The sequence below is a fragment of the Coregonus clupeaformis genome, chromosome 15 (assembly GCF_020615455.1).
Source record: "Coregonus clupeaformis isolate EN_2021a chromosome 15, ASM2061545v1, whole genome shotgun sequence".
NCBI classification, from domain to species: Eukaryota; Metazoa; Chordata; class Actinopteri; order Salmoniformes; family Salmonidae; genus Coregonus; species Coregonus clupeaformis.
In genome coordinates this window covers 52,262,612-52,281,942 of record NC_059206.1, presented here as the reverse complement: position 1 = coordinate 52,281,942, position 19,331 = coordinate 52,262,612, and the positions used below count along the sequence as shown (strand labels likewise).

The 19,331-nt window shown below is 45.3% G+C and overlaps 1 protein-coding gene across 3 annotated transcripts in view; it reads left to right on the top strand.

The window, feature by feature from the left end:
- The first annotated feature begins 41 nt into the window (after positions 1-41).
- plgrkt (plasminogen receptor, C-terminal lysine transmembrane protein) overlaps positions 42-19,331 on the top strand; it is a 32,251-nt gene continuing 12,961 nt past the window's right edge. The window contains exons 1-3 of one of the 3 annotated variants that reach the window (XM_041899026.2): positions 42-175; positions 619-703; positions 18,309-18,439. In XM_041899026.2, the coding sequence (XP_041754960.2) occupies positions 623-703; positions 18,309-18,439 (212 nt within the window). In that variant the 5' untranslated portion in view covers positions 42-175; positions 619-622. Of the gene's footprint in view, positions 176-595; positions 704-18,267; positions 18,440-19,331 lie in introns of those variants that run through there. The other 2 variants (XM_041899027.2, XM_041899028.2) reach the window with 2 other exon arrangements.

The following is a 19,331-nucleotide window of genomic DNA, read 5'->3' as shown; positions in this document are numbered from 1 at the left end:
CCTCAAGGTCAAAACTCTGACCAATGAGAGAATCGCCCGGGTGTTGTGGGCGGCGCATGCTTGCTTCCGTGAACATGCCCATAGAACTTTGGGAAATGAAACTTCAGCAGAGCAGCACACATTAATCATAACTAGCTAGCTAAATACATTCTAGAATAGCGACATAAAACAAAAGGTATGTTTTTCACTGCCACAGCGATTTGAAGTGGCTTTTCAATACAGCATGCAATAACTTCAAATGTGAAAACCGTTTGCCTTAACGCTCCATCGACTAGGTAGCTAACGTTAGTTAGCTAATAATGATTCAATGCACAACTAGCTAGCCACTTAACGTTACTGTTAGCAAGGTAGAACGTTTCAAGTGTCACAGGTATACAAGTTTAAGAACAGTTTTAGCTAGCTATCAATTTAACAAAATTATTTTTTCTCCCATGAATGTCATTCCTTGAGCAGTACTCTACAGATATAGTTTCTGCTAGCAGCAGATGCTACCAAAGAAATCCCCATTGTTGTGGCTTTAATAGGGCCCTGAGTTTTTCCTGACCAGGATAAACCCAGGGCCCTGACCCTTGCTTTATTATCTCTTAATATGTAGCTTCATTTTATTATCTAAACCAGCACCATGGGTTTCCTGCTGTCTAAATCTATGGACCAGAACTTCAAGAAGCAGCAGGAGTTCATGCTGCACAACGCACGGCTCCAGGTGAGACGCTGATACATAGTCTACCAAAGATGCCAATGAATTTCCCCCTGTGAAAGGGTGGGATAATAAACTTGTACAGATTATACAGAGGAGTCTGAATCATCTCTACTGACACGTCGGTCATACGTATATACCAGTACAAAGATGTTAAAATTATAAATAATTATGGTCATTTTTCTGAGAATATTTACATGATCTAAGATGTTAAATGTCTCCCTATGTCTTTTTCTGCTTGTAGGAGGCAGTGCCGCACATAGCAGTGAATACAGCCAAAAAATATAGCCTATGATGCCACACTTGTCAATTAGACCAGTGGTTCCCAAACTGGGGGCCTGGGTGTCTCTACCTCCCCCCAAAGGAACTAAGTCCGGCTTTAAACTCAGTCCTGCTTTTTAATTTCGAAATTGGGTAGTGCATCATCAGTTTTCCTCTTGTCATGTCAGTCATTGCATACCTTAGAGAGCTATTTATAACTTATCAGAAATGTCCAACTAGCTTATGTCAGCTAACGTTTTTTAGCAAGTTTTTTTTAGCCCATAGATTTTGTTGTAATGTTTGAGTCACTCAAATATCACATGATTACACATAGCAAAATTTATAGAATTTCAAGAAAATGAGCTTTAGAACAGCAACATTTTCTCTGCTGCCATGACAAAATGTGTAGAATTGCAGGAAATAAGCTATAAACCTGCAACATTTTCTCTCCGCCAACAAGAGGGGTGTGAACAGTTTGTGTCATGAACAGTGCTTGTGCCCATAGAAATAGACATGGGCGCGCATGGGGGTCGAAATGCTGGAATGGGGGCCTGAGTGAAAAAGTTTGCGAACCCCTGAGTTAGACTACCTCATCATATCTCACCAGTTGGAAGCCAAGGAGATGATTGAAGTTACCATTATGTATGCCGATGAATTGAAAAACATTTAGCTTGATATGCAGGTGCCTATCTATTAGAAGTGTGGTTCCAGCGCCATAGATAGAACATTGGGTGGGCTTTTCAAAATAAGGCAATTTTATAAAATGTCTGATTACATTCCCATGGGCTCAACATTAGACTTCCCTGAAATAGGGACTATAGCAGTTTATAATCAGTTTAATGTATGATGTGTTGTTTAGTTAATTGATTTCACGTAATAGGCTACTCAACCACATTTACCACTGATTGCCCCCTATTGACATTAGAAAAGTGTATATGGCCCAAAGTGCTTACACCCTGGTCTGTAACGAATGCAAAAGCCAGAACACAGATTCATATATAAACTTGTACAATTTGTGGCCATTATCTCCGTATCTTGGAAGAGGAAAGGGATAGAAGTTTCAGGTGTGCCTGCCTACCCAGCCGGTAAAACTGGGCAAAACTGGTTGAAATGACGTCATTACAACGGTTGTAATGGCGTCGTCTTAACCAGTTTTGCCAGGTTTCTGGTTGTAAAGACGTCATTTAAACAAGTTTTGCCCACTGGGTAGCACACATTTTATTTGTGCTCAGTAGTTTCCCCTAGATTCTAGAATATCACAGCAACGCAGTCTCTAAGATGAAGTGAGGTGCTTCCGTCCGTTCGGGGCTAGTTTAAGCAGGTTGTAAAACAACAATTTTATTGCCATCGTTAAAGAGGTGGCTTTTTGCAACACGCTAAAAAGCTTTTTTTCCTTTTCCCAAAAGCTTGTAGCAGAACAATGTCATTATCAGACAAGGGCCCATAGGTGGTGACAGACTTATTAACGCACACTGTAAAATATTGTTCTGTTTTTAACCACTTTCTCCCCACTTTTGCCTCCGCAAATGTAATAAATAATGACTAATGATGATTGGTTGATTCATCCCAAAGTTTCCCATATTGAGTTTGGGGCTTCAGCATAATGCACTTGTTAAGGTCATTTGGATTACTCCGGCTCAGAGCCAAATATGTGTAGATTTCTTTTTCTTGCAGGTTTTTTTTTCATGAAATTCAGGTATTCTATGATGTTGCTTACAGACTTTATGGCATCTTTTAACTGTGTGTCTTTGTGAGATGTGACAGCTGAGTATAGGCCTACATGTTCTGTAGAAGCTTGTCATGTGTAATGCACAATTTGCTATATGCCAGACATCATCATCATCATTGTGAAATGTGGTGGGTACATACTATAACCCATGCCATTGTATTATCATGTGCCTAATACTCTGGCAACATTACTGTGTCTATAGATGCAAAAATGTTTTACATTCTTAAAGGTAATGTGAGGGCATAATCAATCACCTAGAAATAGAACAACATTACTGTACTGTAGCCATCTCCTTGTCTATGTAAATTACTATCCGACACTTGGGATGGTAATGAATGGAATCGACCTGGCAATTTAAAAGGATAGCTGGTGTATCTAGCATATGCTTTCTCCCTCTCTCCTGCATTAAGATGTCAAACCTACGTCACTGCTCATTGTAGTGGAATCTCGAAAACGTTTTACGTTATTGTCTATGATTTGATTATTAAATGGTCCGTTTTTATGGGTATGTCGTGCATGATTGAAAGCTATGACATTTTTTATTCATCCACTATCAAAATATGGAGAAAAATAGCCCTCAAATTATAGGGGTGTGTGTGTGTTCTGAGGAAGGTGGAACAGCATTGAATCTAGATTATTATTGCTCTCATAATTTAGTATTTTAAGACAGACATTCCCCCCCACTGTCTTGTCTTTCACAAAGCTCAAATTGTTTTCCTGCGTGTGACGATATGTTTGATGATAAAACCTTATCACAATCAAAAAGTTAGATCTCCTAACTAGACTCAACACACAAATAAAAGTTGCTATAGAACCTTGTCTCATTGTTTGAGGCCGGTTTTGATTATTTGAGAAGGTCTCTATTGTCAGTTTTCCGTTTGGTTTACTGCTCGGGCAAGAACATCCCTCCACACGGCCTTTAGGAAATGTCAGTGAACTTCCTCCACAGATTAATATCCACTTCATCACCTCCATACTCCTCCTCCCTCGACTTCCCCACGCCTCCTGACTTCCACTGCTTCCCGACCCCTAACCCCTATCTGACTATTCAGAACAGATTCTGGGAAGGAACTGTGTCTAAGTGACGTCCGGCTCTACTATGGGCCCTGGTAAAAAGTAGTGCACTAAATAGGGAATAGCCGTATACCACCCTGCATACCACTGCTGGCTTGCCTCTGAAGCTAAGCAGGGTTGGTCCTGGTCAGTCCCTCGATGGGAGACCAGATGCTGCTGGAAGTGGTGTTGGAGGGCCAGTAGTGGGCACTCTTCCCTCTGGTCTAAGGAGATCCCAATGCCCCAGGGCAGTGAAGGGGACATTGCCCTGCGTAGGGTGCCGTCTTTCGGGTGGGACGTTAAACGGGTGTCCTGACTGTCTGTGGTCACTAAAGATCCCATGGCACTTATCGTAAGAGTAGGGGTGTTGACCCTGGTGTCCTGGCTAAATTCCCAACCTGGCCCCATCATGGCCACCTAATCATCCCCCTAATTTGTAATTGACATATCACTCCTCACCTCTCCACCAGATAGCTGATGTGTGGTGAGCGTTCTGGCACAAAAAAGGTCGGCGTGCATCACGTGCGGCACATTGGTGGTGGATAAGGTGAGTTTCCACCTTACTATGTAAAGCGCTAGGAGTACCTCAGTTGGTAGAAAAGCGCTATATAAGTCCAATCAACTATTCATTATTTATTATTAGGATGCCATTTGGGACACCGTCACTGCATTACTCTTCACTTTTTACTCTGTGACCCGGCCTAAAGAGAGGCCTCCTGACTGGACGGGGGGAGGTGATATATTCGGGCTGGAACCACCAATGAGCTCCCCTCTTCTCACGTCACAAAACGATTAGTTACCGGAGTGTAACTCCAGTTCTATGAGTGGAGCGGAGCCCCATAGGGGAGCTCTGCTCCTAGTGGTTTACCCTCTGCCCTAAGGCAGCAACAGCCTGAGACAAAATTATGCACACACCTGCAGCCAATAGGAGCACAGGTGTCCCTATAAGAGGGGATGCCTCCCCTCAATCAGCCTCCCGAGATATTTATCTTCAGCGAGACTAGAGAGGGTCGGCAGGGCCTTAAGTCCTATGGGGCTCCGCTCCACTAATCGTTCTATATCGTGGAGCTCCGCCCCATAGGGGAGCTCTGCTCCTAGTGGTTTAAGGCGGAGCGTAGCGCTCCAAAATGTACTCCCTGCCGAGCCTAACACTTCCCATCGAAACGAAAAGGTCAGGCCTGGCAATGGCTGCAACCAAGTCCCGCAGTACTGCAACTAAAAACCCCTACGGGCGTCACAATATACCGCGTCATCGGTTAAAGACCCGCCCCACCTAGTCCAATGGCAATGCCAATGACTAGTGGGCAGATCACCAGAATAGAAGCCATACTAATCTGTACTAGCAGATAGATGTGCCTCAATATCCTGTGAAAACACTACCAACCACTAATGGAATGACACCAAATGTCACTCTACATTTGTGAACGCGGTAGACCGCCTCACTCACTCAATGGAATCCCAGAGATTAGTGTGCAGGAACAAAACATGGGTCATACTAAACTGAACAAGCAGATAGATGACCTCACATTCTGTCAATCAACGCATGCTTCTACTGTACTGAACCTGTCAGTCAGGAGTCATGCTACAAAATATGTTTTCTTATCCAAAGCGGACCTGATGGAAACCTTGTCCATAGTCCTGCTTTTTCCTCTCTTCCTAGCTCAAGATCTCCCTTCAGCTATGCTGAGTACAGACCGAGCCAAAGAGTTAGAAAACACATTTGTCCAAAAACACGTTTTCCTAACCAAAGCGGACCTGATGGAAACCTTGTCCATAGTCCTGCTTTTTCCTCTCTTCCTAGCTCAAGATCTCCCTTCAGCTATGCTGAGTACAGACCGAGCCAAAGAGTTAGAAAACACATCTGTCCAAAAACACGTCTTCCTAACCAAAGCGGACCTGATGGAAACCTGTGTCCACAGTCCTGCTTCTCCTCTCTTTTCTTGCTCAAGATCTCCCTTCAGCCACGCTGAGTACAGATCGAGCCAGAGAGTTAGAAGACATATCTAAGAGATAGAAACGGATAAATGGAGACGGCGTCGACCATGATGCTGCTCTACAGATATCCTCTGAAAAGGGCAGTAGAAGCCGCTACCCCACGAGTGGAGTGAGCTCTGATACCCTGAGGCAATTGCCGCCCCGCTGCCTCATAAGCTGTCTCAATGCCTTCACAAAGCCAGTGAGACAACCGCTGTTTTGAAAGTGGTCTACCTAGTGCAGCCGCACCGTTACACACAAACAACTGAGGCGATGACCTAATCGCTGCTGTGCGCTCGACGTAACACGCCAAAGCGCGTACCGGGCACAGGCGATGGAGCTTCTCCTCACTCCTCTCTCTATGAGGAGGAGGAGAAAAAGCCCACAGCTCCACGGTCTGTGACCTATATGAACTCTTAATAACCTTCGGCACAAATGCCGGGTTAGGACGTAACACTGCTCTGCTCAGGTCACCATTGATGGCCAAGCAGTCAGGTCTCGTCGAAAGAGCACACAAATCACTGACCCGCTTAGCTGTAGTCAAAGCGAGCAACAGTGCTGTCTTAATAGACAGCATCTTGAGGGGTATTTGATTCAATGGCTCGAACGGCGACTTACATAGCGCTTCGAGTACCAAAGCCAAATCCCACTGAGGAAGCGTGACTCTAGGTGTTGGCCTAAGTCGCGCGTTCCTAATAGGAAGCGTTTCACTAGAGGGTGGCTAAAGACATTGTCTCTGCCAAACCCCTCATGACAAGCTGAAATCGCTGCTGCAAACACCCTAATAGTGGCAGGCGATTTTTGCTTATCAAACATGAGCTGTAGAAAAGAGAGAATACTCTCCACCTGACAGCTCATGGGGTCTACACCTTGTGTAACACACCATCGTGAAAACACGTTCCATCTACTGGCATACATCTTAGAAGTGGAACTGGCATGTGAACCCTGTATGGTCCTGATCACTGCATCAGATAACCCACGGCGCTCTAGCCTGTCCCTCTCAGCAGCCAGGCCTTCAGTGGTTGGCCGATTATGGGCAACTTCCCTATCGTGCCTTCCGCCTGAGACAACGCGTCCCCGTCGATGTGGAATTGGCCAAGGTGGCGCAATCAACATCTGACTCATCTCCGCAAACCAAGGAGCCCCGGGCGATCGGGCGCTATCAGTATCACTGACAGCCCCCCTGACCTCACCCTGGCTAGCAGTGGGAGAATGCAGGACAGCGGAGGGAATGCATACAGGAGAACTCTCGGCCACGGTTGGTGCGCAAAGGCATCCCTTCCCAGTGGCGGTTCGTCCTGTTCCCTCAGAGAGAACCACAGAGGACATTGCGCGTTCACGCGTGACGCGAATAGGTCCACCTCGGCTCTCCCGAATTGTTCCCAAATCTGGAGAACAATGTCCGGATGCAGACACCACTCGTCGTCTCGAGGACCCCCTCTTGACATGAGGTCTGCTCCTACGTTCAAGTAGCCCGGAATGTGTGCTGCTCTCAATGAGCGAAGGTGCTCGTGAGCCCACAGCCACAATTCCTCTGCTGCCCGATGGAGAGCAGGAGACCTGACTCCTCCCTGGCGATTTATGTGAGCTACTGTGGTCCGGTTGTCTGACCAGACCAGCACATCGCGACCCCGAAGGGTAGACGCGAAGTGGGTCAGAACCAGTCGAACCGTTTCCAACTCCAAGAGGTTGATATGACGACCTGATTGAGGCCACACACCTCCTATCGCTTGGCATCCGTGAATACTGGGATGTGAGAGGACACCTTTCCTATCGGGACTCCGTGCGTGAGAACGCGCGGGTTTCTCCAATAGTTCAGATCTGCACTGAGCGAGAGGGGAACCACCACCAACCGATGACGTTGACGCAATGGGTCTAGTCTTAGTTGGGCGAACCATCGCTGCATCCTGCGCATATGCAGGAGTCCCAGCGGAACCACAGAGTGGGCTGACGACATGAGACCCAAAAGTGACATGATCGACAGCGCCGTCACCGTGTGATTCGGACGACACTTCCTCAGGGCTAGCAAGGCTACCCTTCGGGGGTCCGAAATTCGAGCCCTCATCCTCACAGTGTCTAGCTGTATCCCCAGGTAGACAATCTGATGAGTGGGCCAGGGCGCGCTCTTTTTCCAATTCACAGCAAACCCCAGGCTTGTGAGATGCATCACTGTCTGTGTTGTGTGAGTGATCGCCAGCTCTGCTGACGGGGCGAGAACCAGTAAATCGTCCAGGTAGGTTAATAGCCGTATTCCCTGACGACGCAACGGTTCCAATGCCGCCTCCACACACTTGGAAAATGTGCGAGGTGCCAGGGCGTACCCAAATGGCATCCTCGTGTATTCGTACGCCACCCCTTGAAAGGCGAACCGCAGAAACTTCCTGTGACGCGGCTGAACCGGCACATGAAAGTACGCGTCCTTTAGGTCTATGCTCGTACAAAAGTCCCCTCTCTGGACACATTCCAGCAGACGTTTTGTCGTTAGCATTCGGAAGGGCCGTTTGGTTATGCTCTCGGTGAGAATGCGTGAGTCCAAAATCGGCCTCACTCCCCCCGTCTTTTTGGGCACTAGGAAATAAGGCGAATATAGCCCTTTGTTCCTTTGCTCCCGGGGAACTACTGTCACCGCCTCCTTCGCCAAAAGTTCCGTAATCTCTGTCATCAGAGCGGCCACTTTGTCTGGCGTTTTCATCACCGTCTCCACCACTCCCTGAACGGGGGTGGGGTCCGGTGGAATTGGAGAGCATAACCCTTCTGCAACGTCTGTTCTAGCCAGCGTGAGAGGGTGCAGCTTCTTCGCCACTGCCAGCAATGCAGAGAAAGTGGCTGAGCACGAAGCTGTGGTGCATCCAGTAGGAAGGACCTGTATTCCTCTATGGCCCTTACTGCCACTGTTCCCCAACATTGAAGTGGTGGAACAGCCCAAGGTGGGCCTCCCGTGAAAGGGAGAGGAACCATCAATGCGTTCTGAGAAAGAAAGAGGAGCAGGGACGTCGGTTAAACCCGTAACCGTCGTATTCCTGCCCTCCTTGAACGAATCGCGGGTCTGAATTGCGCTGACCGAGGTCACAGCCTGCGGCAGGGCACCATCCCCAGCAAGCGATTGCGTCATCTTAGGTGACTGCAACTCGCTATCAGAGCCCTTCACTACAGTACTCCTAGAAGTCTGTAGTATGAGGTCTCTATGAGGTAAAACAAGGCGGCGCCTTGATACCTTCTTAACTTTCACCTTCTGTGTGTGTTCAACTCTGCACCCCTGGTGGGTTGATTCACGCTCAGTGTGGTGAGTACTGGCTCGTTCTGTCAGGGGAGCTGATACTTTGGTTATACCCATATCCCTAGTAATCCGGCCCTCCGTGAACGTAGCATGGGTCTGAATCGCATTAACCGAGACCTTAGTCTGCGATAATGCGCCGTCCCCAGATAGCTGCTGTGTTACAATGCCTGGGGTCGCCGATACTCTGGACACCTTCGTGACCGCGGTAATCGGGCCCTCCGTGAACGCAGCATGGGTCTGGCTCGTACTAGCGGAGACCTTAGTCTGTGCTAGTGCGCCATCCCCAAATAGCGGCTGCGTCCTCATGTTAGAATCTGACCGGGACTGCTGCCTTCTATTTAAAGCACTTCTTATACGTGAAGTGTGATGTGACAACCTGATTGAGGTCTTATGGATACCTACTCTAAGTGCCTGTTCAGCAACGCACCCTCGGTGGGCTGAACGGCTCTTAGAGTGGTAAGGAAGAGAGGGTGAGATTTGAACGCTCTCGGACGTATTATGGAAAAGAGGCTATTTTTTGACAAAGTCAGGTGGACCCAACTCTTTATTAAATACATCAACAAAGGCATTTACATCAACACCCATCCCTTCAACCGAAGGGTGGGGGGGAACAGTGGGCATATTCGACACCATCGATGCGTCCTCTATCCACTCCCCCGTGTCCCGTCACGTACGCCTCCTCTTGCCTCCCTTGGAGGGCCAGGTCGGCGTCCTCTTCACCTCCCTCGCCGGCTGTAGTGGGGCTACCGTAGCTGCTGGAAGGGCGGGGCCCGTTCCCTTGCTGCTCGTGGCCGCCGGATGACGCCGATTACGCCGCCTCGCCGTAGACCCTGGTCTACTTGGAGGGGCGGAGGTAGATGGCCTTTGGGATGGAGCGGGGCCGAGTCGTCCTGCCAACGGCAGGTGCTTGGCCAGCTGTTTCTTCTCCTCCTCTAGCTTGGAAAAACGCTCCGTCGCCTCTTTGACTGCGACCCCAAAGAGGCCGTTGTCAGAGAGGGGGGCGTTCAAGAGAGATGTCCTGTCTGCCTCTTTCATGGATGTCAAGGACAACCAGAGGTGTCGTTCCCCGACCACCGAAGTGGCCATGGACCTCCCCGCGCAGACTGCGGACGCCTGTGTCAGGTGGAGTATGGCGCCAGAAATTCTGGACGCCTCCTCCACCTCCTCCGGTGCCAGCTCTGTCTTGCCCGTGGTTAAACGGGACAGAGAGGCCGCCAAGAGGGCAATGTTGTTAGCTGCTGCTACAGCTTGGGCTCCCAACCCAAAGGACTTCTCTAACAGCGACGCTGTGAGTCGGTCCTTCTGGGATGGCAACGTGGCCTTCTTGGAAGAGGGCCAAGGGCTCGAACCCGGTACGAGATACGCCGCCATGGCGCTCTCTAACCTGGGGATTCCCTGACCCTGGAATCTTCTTTCCACTCTCGTGAATGGGAGATACGCTTTTACTGGCGAACGCGCCGCTAAAGGTGCCTCCCACGAGCCCTCAACGTACCTAGCCAAAGAAGGCATGGCAGGAGCCACTGGCTCTGCCGCCTTCCTTGGCCTGGAATAAGGACCGCCCTCCATCATATCAACCTCCGGTGCGGAGGGAAGAGGGGGCAGCCCTATCTCCAGACGTTGCGCAGCTCTCTCAATGAGACCCGGAAAATCCGCTCTCAGAGAGGCTGCAGCGAAAGAGAGCTTCTGATCTCTCAGAGCTCGTATCCCCCTTCGCTATAGGGACTACAAGCCCTCTCGCTCTCCAAAGGAAAGGGGGGCTTGAAAATATGAGGGATGGGGTCCGACTGTTCCATTGGAATGCCAGACCCCTCCTCAAAGTCCCTATCTTCCCCCGAGTCTGCACCGTCGGACGACGCCTCTGAAGCAGAGGCTAGTATCGACAGCACGTCCTCAAGGGGGATGTCCTCCCTGAAAAACGCCCAACGCTGCTTCCTCTCCTTTAAAGAAAGGAGGGCGCAGGAGGAGCAATTCGGGGGACTGCAGACGCCTTCTTTGGCATGCTGGGATCCCAAACACACGAAACACAGGTCGTGGTGGTCACCGGCCGCCATGGAAGTGCATCTGCTCTGAAAAGAGCTTTTGGGGGTGGAAAATCTCCCGGTGTGCTCATATAGACGACGTTGATGACTGGAATATCAACTGCGTTTTTCGTCCTGAGTCTTCGTGCTTCGTCTCTTCTTGGCTCTTCAGTCTAGTCATCCAGTCGCTGAAGATAAAGGGAGGCTGATTGAGGGGAGGCATCCCCTCTTATAGGGACACCTGTGCTCCTATTGGCTGCAGGTGTGTGCATAATTTTGTCTCAGGCTGTTGCTGCCTTAGGGCAGAGGGTAAGCCACTAGGAGCAGAGCTCCCCTATGGGGCGGAGCTCCACGATATAGAACCTCCATCACCTCCATGCTCTGTTCATGCTGCTGTCTTTCCAATAAGGAGCAGCAACTCTGAGTTAATAGCACTCAGTTAATGGAGTTAATGACACTCGGGCAATCAGGCAGACATGATGCTTCCTGAGGACACAATGCCTTTCATGATTGATTGGTTATGTGCCCTCTTCACAATGGGTTGTGTGACTTTAAAATCAATTGAGTAATGACTAATGAGTCTCAAATCGAGCCAATCAGTCTCACTCTACCCATCGACATTTAGATCACCACAAGAGAAACACTGGATGAAACATCACCATGTGTTGTTTGCAGAAATGTAAAGCTTTCCATGTTTTTATGAAATTCCAATTGAAATCTCAGAATCTAACAATTGTCTGGACTAGATTAGGCCTAAGCCTAGTCCTAGACTAAAAAGCACTTTCAATGGAGATCGCCATTGAGCTTGTTTTTTAACCACGCCTAAATGTTCAGACAATCAGTCAGTGATTTTTTAAATGATATGTTCTTTACCATGTTGTCTAGTGCGCCGTCAATTCAGGCCCACTTACGACTTCAATATTCAATGTGTTGCCACAAATGACCCAAAAATATAATTGTCATGAAAATCATCGTCACATGACATACTATAATTTATGTCATTTTTACAGTGGGGTCCGAAATTATTGACACCCTTGATAAAAATGAGCAAAACTGTATAAAATACTAATACTGAGCTCTATTGTATGCTCACATTTTTTAAAATTATATTATTTTATACTAATACAATTGCTCAGAGAAAGAGATTTTGTTAAACAAGTAATATTTTCTTATTTAATATTTTCAGATGATTGACAGTTTTACTTGGCTCATCGTGCTCTAGCGACTCCTTGTGGCGGGCCGGGCGTCTGCAGGCTGACTTCGGTTGTCAGTTGAACAGTGTTTCCGCTGACATATTGGTGCGGCTGGCTTCCAGGTTAAGCGAGCGGGTGTTAAGAAGTGTGGCTTGGTGGGTCATGTTTCGGAGAACGCATGACTCGACTTTCGCCTCTCCCGAGCCCGTTGGGGAGTTGCAGCGATGAGACAAGATCGTAATCACGAAATTGGGGAGAAAAAGGAGGTAGAAATTACTAAAATAAAATAGGTATGGATTAGTTAGACCATTCCTGGCGAACAAGCAAACCATTAGGCTACAGTAGTTCTAATGGTTTCAATGTTATGTTCTTTAATGGTAAAAGTCCCAAAATGTTATGGTATTGGGTTGGGTATAATGGTAAATGTCACTAATCACACTACATATAGAGATGTTTTCAAATAATTTGATTGAAAAACATAATATGACTGCCATGCAATGGTTTATAATTGAATTATTTTATTAGGGTTGTCACAAACTTTTAGTCACTAGCCCATTTTTCCATCAACGTTTTGGAAAAGTCTTCATATGAGAATTGCAACATACGGATAGCCCCCTCTACCATTTGTTGGACTATTCAAGGAGAGTTGGGTTGAAGGAATCATTAGGTTGCTAAGAGAAGGACAAACTGAATTGCTTTCATGGAGGACTGGCTTGACCACAAAATTGACCACACAATGTATTTTCATTATGTGTAAAAGCTATTTTACTATACCCAAACTTGCAAAGAAAATGTCATCCATTTAATAAACACAAGAGACCAGCAAAATAGATGGTGTGGTGGCGGTACCAGGAACAATGGCATCTAGTGGGTAAAACCTAGATGCCTAATTTATGTTACATAATGCAAGGGACTTCAATGGCTAACTGCTCTAAACGGGGAGGGGGGGAGATTCATTACAAAGGATGAAGAAGCAATATTCAAAACCGCATCTTTATACTACTAAACATAGAGAACTGAGACTGTATACTGGTTGTTGGGTTGGGATTGGCGTGGGGTCTGTGGATGGCTTTTGACCATTTTATTGGATTCCTCATGTCTTACTCATTGTTAGGAAGAATTATGGTCCAAATCAGATGTTAGGTACTATATATATATTAAAGATCATATGAATCCTATTAATGAAAATGGCCAATTTCGGTGCAATCAATTAGCTTAATTGATCAGAGATTAAATTCAATTTCAACAAAATAATGTTTCAGGAATGCTAATCTTATCTGTTTCTAACTACAGGAACTATCTGAGATGGTTGGTGTCATGGCTTGCTGAAACAACATGGAACGACCCATGGAGAACACATTGGGAGGGATCTTAGATCATTCCTCCATACATAATCCTTCCAGATCCTTGATATCCTTTGTCTGCGCTTATTGACTGCCCTCTTCAATTCAAACTACAGGTTTTCAATGGATTTCAAGTCCGGAGACATGGCAAAATGTTGATTTTTGTGGCCAATTAACAATTTCTTTGTGGAGTTTTGATGCATTGGCACTTCAATTGGAACCGGTGCTTTGTCAGATGGGTTTGGCGTCGAAGTGAGATTGCATGAGCAGAAATGTAACACCATACCTACTGTAAAATATGGTAGTGGATCTTTGATGTTATGGGGCTATTTTGCTTCCACTGGTCCTGGGGCCCTTGTTTAGGTCAACGGCATCTTGAACTTTACCCAGTACCAAGACATTTTTGTCAAAAACCTGGTTGCCTCTTCCAGAAGGCTGAAACTTGACCGCAAGTGGATCTTCCAGCAAGACAATAACCCCAAGCACACATCAAAATCCTCCAAAAAATGGTTAATTGGCCACACATTCTTTTTTTGCAATGGCCGTCTGTCTCCGAAACAAATTGAAAACCTGTGGTTTAAATTGAAGAGGGCAGTCCATAAGCGAAGACGAAAGATATCAAGGATCTGGAAGGATTATGTATGGAGGAATGGTCTAAGATCCCTCCCAATGTGATCTCCAACTCAGTATTTTGACCCCTATCTTTTTGAGAAAAAAAAGTATCACTTGTTAAACAAAATCTCTTTCTCTGAGCAAATGTATTAGTATAAAATAATATAATCCCCAAACCCCCCCCCCATTTTTTTTTGCATACAATAAAGCTCAGTATTTTAATTATTTATTTAATACAGTCTTTTTTGCTCATCTTTATCAAGGGTGTCAATAATTTCGAACCCCTGTATACAGTGCCTGAAGAAAGTATCCACACCCCTTGACTTTCTCCACATTTTGTTGTGTTACAGCCTGAATTTAAAATTGATTAAATTGAGATTTTGTGTCGCTGGTCTACACACAATACTCCATAATGTCAAAGTGGAATTATGTTTTTAGACATTTTTACAAATTAATAGAAAATGAAAAGATGAAATGTATTGTATTCAACCCCTTTATTATGGCAAGCCTAAATAAGTTCAGGAGTAAACATTTACTTCACAAGTCACATAAGTTGCATGGACTCACTCTGTGTACAATAATAGTGTATAACATGGTTTTTGAATGACTATGAATCATCTCTGTAACCCACATATACAATTATCTATAGTCGAGCAGTGAATTTCAAACACAGATTCAACCACAAAGACCTTGCAAAGAAGGGCACCTATTGGCAGATAAAAACAAAAAACAGACATTGAATATCCCTTTGAGCATGGTGAAGTTATTAATAACACTTTGGATGGTGTATCAATACACCCAGTCACTACAAAGATACATGCGTCCTTCCTAACTCAGTTGTCGGAGAGGAAGGAAACCGCTCAGGGATTTCACCATGAGGCCAATGGTGATTTTAAAACAGTTATAGACTTTAATGGCTGTGAAAGGAGAAAACTGAGGATGGATCAACAACATTGTAGTTACTCCACAATACTAACCTAAATGACCGAGTGAAAAGAAGGAAGCCTGTACAGAATACAAATATTCCAAAGCAAGCATCCTGTTTGCAATAAGACACTAAAGTAAAACTGCAAAAAATATGGCAAAGAAATTAATTTTTATGTCCTGAATATAAAGCGTTGTGTACTACTCTTCATATTTTCAAGCATGGTGGTGGCTGCATCATGTTATGGGTATGCTTGTCATCGACATGGACTAGGGAGTTTTTTATAATAAAAGAAATGGAATAGAGCTAAGCACAGGCAAAATCCTAGAGTAAACCTGGTTCAGTCTGCTTTGTCGGTGTGGGAGAATGCTCTCATTAGAGTCTGTTTCTGTCACTAACGATGAACTGGATATCCTTCGTATTCATGCTCTGTTCTTTCACCTTTCAGCAGGACAATAACCTAAAACACAAGGCCAAATATACAATGGAGTTGCTTACCAGGATAACATCAAATGTTCCTGAGTGACCTAGTTACAGTGTTGACTTAAATCAGCTTGAAAATGGCTGTCTAGCAATGATCAACAACCAACTTGACAAAGCTTGAAGAATTTTAATAATAATGTGCAAATATTGTACAATGCAGATGTGCAAAGCTCTTAGAGACTTACTCAGAAGGACACACAGCTGTAATTGCTGCCAAAGGTTATTCTAACATGTATTGACTCAGGGGTGTGAAAACTTATGTAAATAAGATATTTCTGTATTGAATTTTCAATACATTTGCTAACATTTCTAAAAAGATGTATTCACTTTGTTATTATGGGGTATTGTGTGCAGATGGGTGAGAAAAAACATATTTATTTAATCCATTTAATCCAAATGTGGAGTAAGTCAAGGGGTATGAATACTTTCTCAAGGCACTGTATGCATAGTTGAATGTCATTTGCATCTTTTTGTATTTTCCAACCTAATCAACCACCAGCCTCACAATCTACAGTATCTACATATTTCATAAAGCAAGTTTAATCTTTTGACACATGACCTTTAGGAAATAAAGAGCTTTCATACAAAACACCATTAATTCTGTATTCTCTTCTCCTAATGATAATGGCGGCATAGAGGATTGTGACTGTCTTTGCAGAAAACAAAGAAACAGCGTAGACAAAAAGCCTAATTGACCCACCAGAGAGTTCACCTTGGAATAAAAGTGTGACGGAGCGAGGGGTCGAGTGATCCCGTCATCAGTGCGTATGTCTCAGAACTGAATCAACAGAGTCTGACTATCCTCAAAGGATGTGAGGAAAATGTGTTTAAAGGCCGACTGTGATATTAATAGCCATTTTTTAAGAAGTCTGTTTTAATATTCGCACAGGTGACTAGACAAAATAGCAAGCTTTCTCATCCACCCTGAATGTGTCTCAGAGCCTTTATCATATCCTGAATGACGGATGCACCTACAGTGCATTCGGAAAGTATTCAAACCCCTTCCCTTTTTCCACATTTTGGCACAGGTCTGGGAAGGGTACCAATACATTTCTGCAGCATTGAAGGTCCCCAAGAACACAGTGGCCTCCATCATTCTTAAATTGTAGAAGTTTGGAACCACCAAGACTCTTCCTAGAGCTGGCCGCCCGGCCAAACTGAGCAATCGGGGAGAATAGCCTTGGTCAGGGAGGTGACCAAGAACCCGATGGTCATTCTAACAGAGCTCCAGAGTTCCTCTGTGGAGATGGGAGAACCTTCCAGAAGGACAACCATCTCTGCAGCACTCCACCAATCAGGTCTTTATGGTAGAGTGGCCAGACGGAAGCCACTCCTCAGCAAAAGGCACATGACAGCCCGCTTGGAGTTTGCCAAAAGGCACCTAAAGGACTCTGATCATGAGAAACAAGATTCTCTGGTCTGATGAAACCAAGATTGAACTCTTTGGCCTGAATGCTAAGCGTCACATCTGGAGGAAACCTGGCACCATCCCTACGGTTAATAATGGTGGTGGCAGCATCATGCTGTGGGGATGTTTTTCTGCGGCAGGGACTAGTCAGGATTTGAGGGAAAGATGAACGGAGCAAAGTACAGAGAGATCCTTGATGAAAACCTGCTCCAGAACGAAGGTTCACCTTCCAACAGGACAACGACCCTAAGCATACAGCCAAGACAACGCAGGAGTGGCTTCAGGGCAATGTCCTTGAGTGGCCCAGCCAGAGCCCGGACTTGAACCCGATCGAACATCTCTGGAGAGACCTGAAAATAGCTGTGCAGCGACACTCCCCATCCAACCTAACGGAGCTTGAGAGGATCTGCAGAGAAGAATGGGAGAAACTCCCCAAATACAGGTGTGGCAATCTTGTAGCGTCATACCCAAGAAGACTCGAGGCTGTAATCGCTGCCAAAGGTGCTTCAACAAAGTACTGAGTAAAGGGTCAGAATACTTATGTAAATGTGATATTTCAGTTTTTTGTTTTTAATAAATGTGCACAAAAAAAAATAAAACCTGTTTTTGCTTTGTCATTATAGGGTATTGTGTGTAGATTGATGAGGGAAAAAAACAATTTTATCCATTTTAGAATGTGGAAAAAGTCAAGGGGTCTGAATACTTTCCGAATGCACTGTAGTGTCCCGTCTCATAATAAAATTATGATGGTGATGATAATTACTTACAAAAGTGTGACTGTTGGTGGTGAGTGACTCCTCCCCTTCTCTGACTCCCAGCTATTCCCTTGTTATTGCGTCTATTGTCAGGGAGGCACAATGCCCCGTAGGTAAAGTCACACCAGTAGAGCCACAGTGTGCATAAATGTTTCTCCTTACCTTTCTTTCTTCCTTTCATTCATGCACATTCTCCTCTCTTGATACAACAGTTTGAACATCACTCTGAGATCTGTGTTGAAGAGATGTATACATTAGCAATAGTCTATTCATTTACAGGGTCTGTACCTTGAGATCAACGTTTTGCAGCAGCAGAAAGACAAATTACAACCAAAAATATGTATTCTTAGCAACCACACATTTTTTGGTTGTAATTTGGCTCTCTGTTGCTGTAAAACTTACTTTTACGTCATAATGACGTCATTGCAGCCAGTTTTGCCTGCTCAGTTCTGCTGCTTAACAAAACTTATTTTTACTGAGTGTAACGTCATAATGACGTCATTGCAACCAGTTTTGCCCGCTAAGATGTGTTCTCTTAGCTCTGACAGGGTGTGTTTCTGACCTTCCTGCCCGACCCCAGATGGAGAGACAGATCCTGATGCAGAATCAGATGAGAGAGAGACAGATGGCCATGCAGATAGCCTGGTCCAGGGAGTTCCTCAAATACTACGGCACCTTCTTCAGCCTGGCTGCACTAGGCCTCACTATCGGGTGGGTTCTCCGTAGTGTTAACTAGGCCAGTAGGCCTACAACATGTTCACATTAAGTCTGTGTTTTTCAAAAGGACATGGATGATGCCATTTTAATTTATAAATATTTGTATTAAGCTGACATGAAAGCTAAAAAGATGGGGTAACACTTTATTTTAACTGTACTGGAAGTCAGTGTCATAATATTGGCATAAACATGACATGACAAATTATATCTTGACTTCTTATGACTTTTGTTATGTCATTATGACGCTGTTATGACGTACAGTTCAAATGAAGTGTTAACAGATGGTTTGATTCTCTGAAACATACCACTACTGCTGCCACAGCTTGCAGACCTGAGTGACTGTATTTCCTACCTGTTAGGCTTGAGAGGCTCACTGATCTAAAGCTTCAGAGGTTAACTGATGATGTGAAGTGCAGTGGCTTTTAAAGCCACATCACTGTTTTATTTACAGCAGTGTGAAGGCTGTGTTGAACGCAGTTCATGATCTGTTATTCACATGCAGGTTATGATGTAGATGGGGCGATATGTTCTTTGTCAAATCACACACGTCATATATACAATGCCGCCCATAATGTTGCGTAATGCAAGTATGATTTTGACAAATTAAATTATATCAATTATTTTCGAGCATATCAATGATTGTTATAAGTATTTGTTAATCTGTATTTGGCCTTCATCAACATAAAAGGCTTTGCATGGTCAATCCGACGTCTGCAGTGGCCGTACAGCATTTACTGCGATGCGGCCTCTGCAGAAGTCAGAGCGTTCATACTTCTTACGCTTTGCAGAGCAGAGCTGTTGTCAAGGAAGTGTGTTTGTGTTTATGCAGGCTTTAAGCCTTGGCCAGTGTTGATAATGTAGGCTAAACTGTGTGCCACATCGTTGA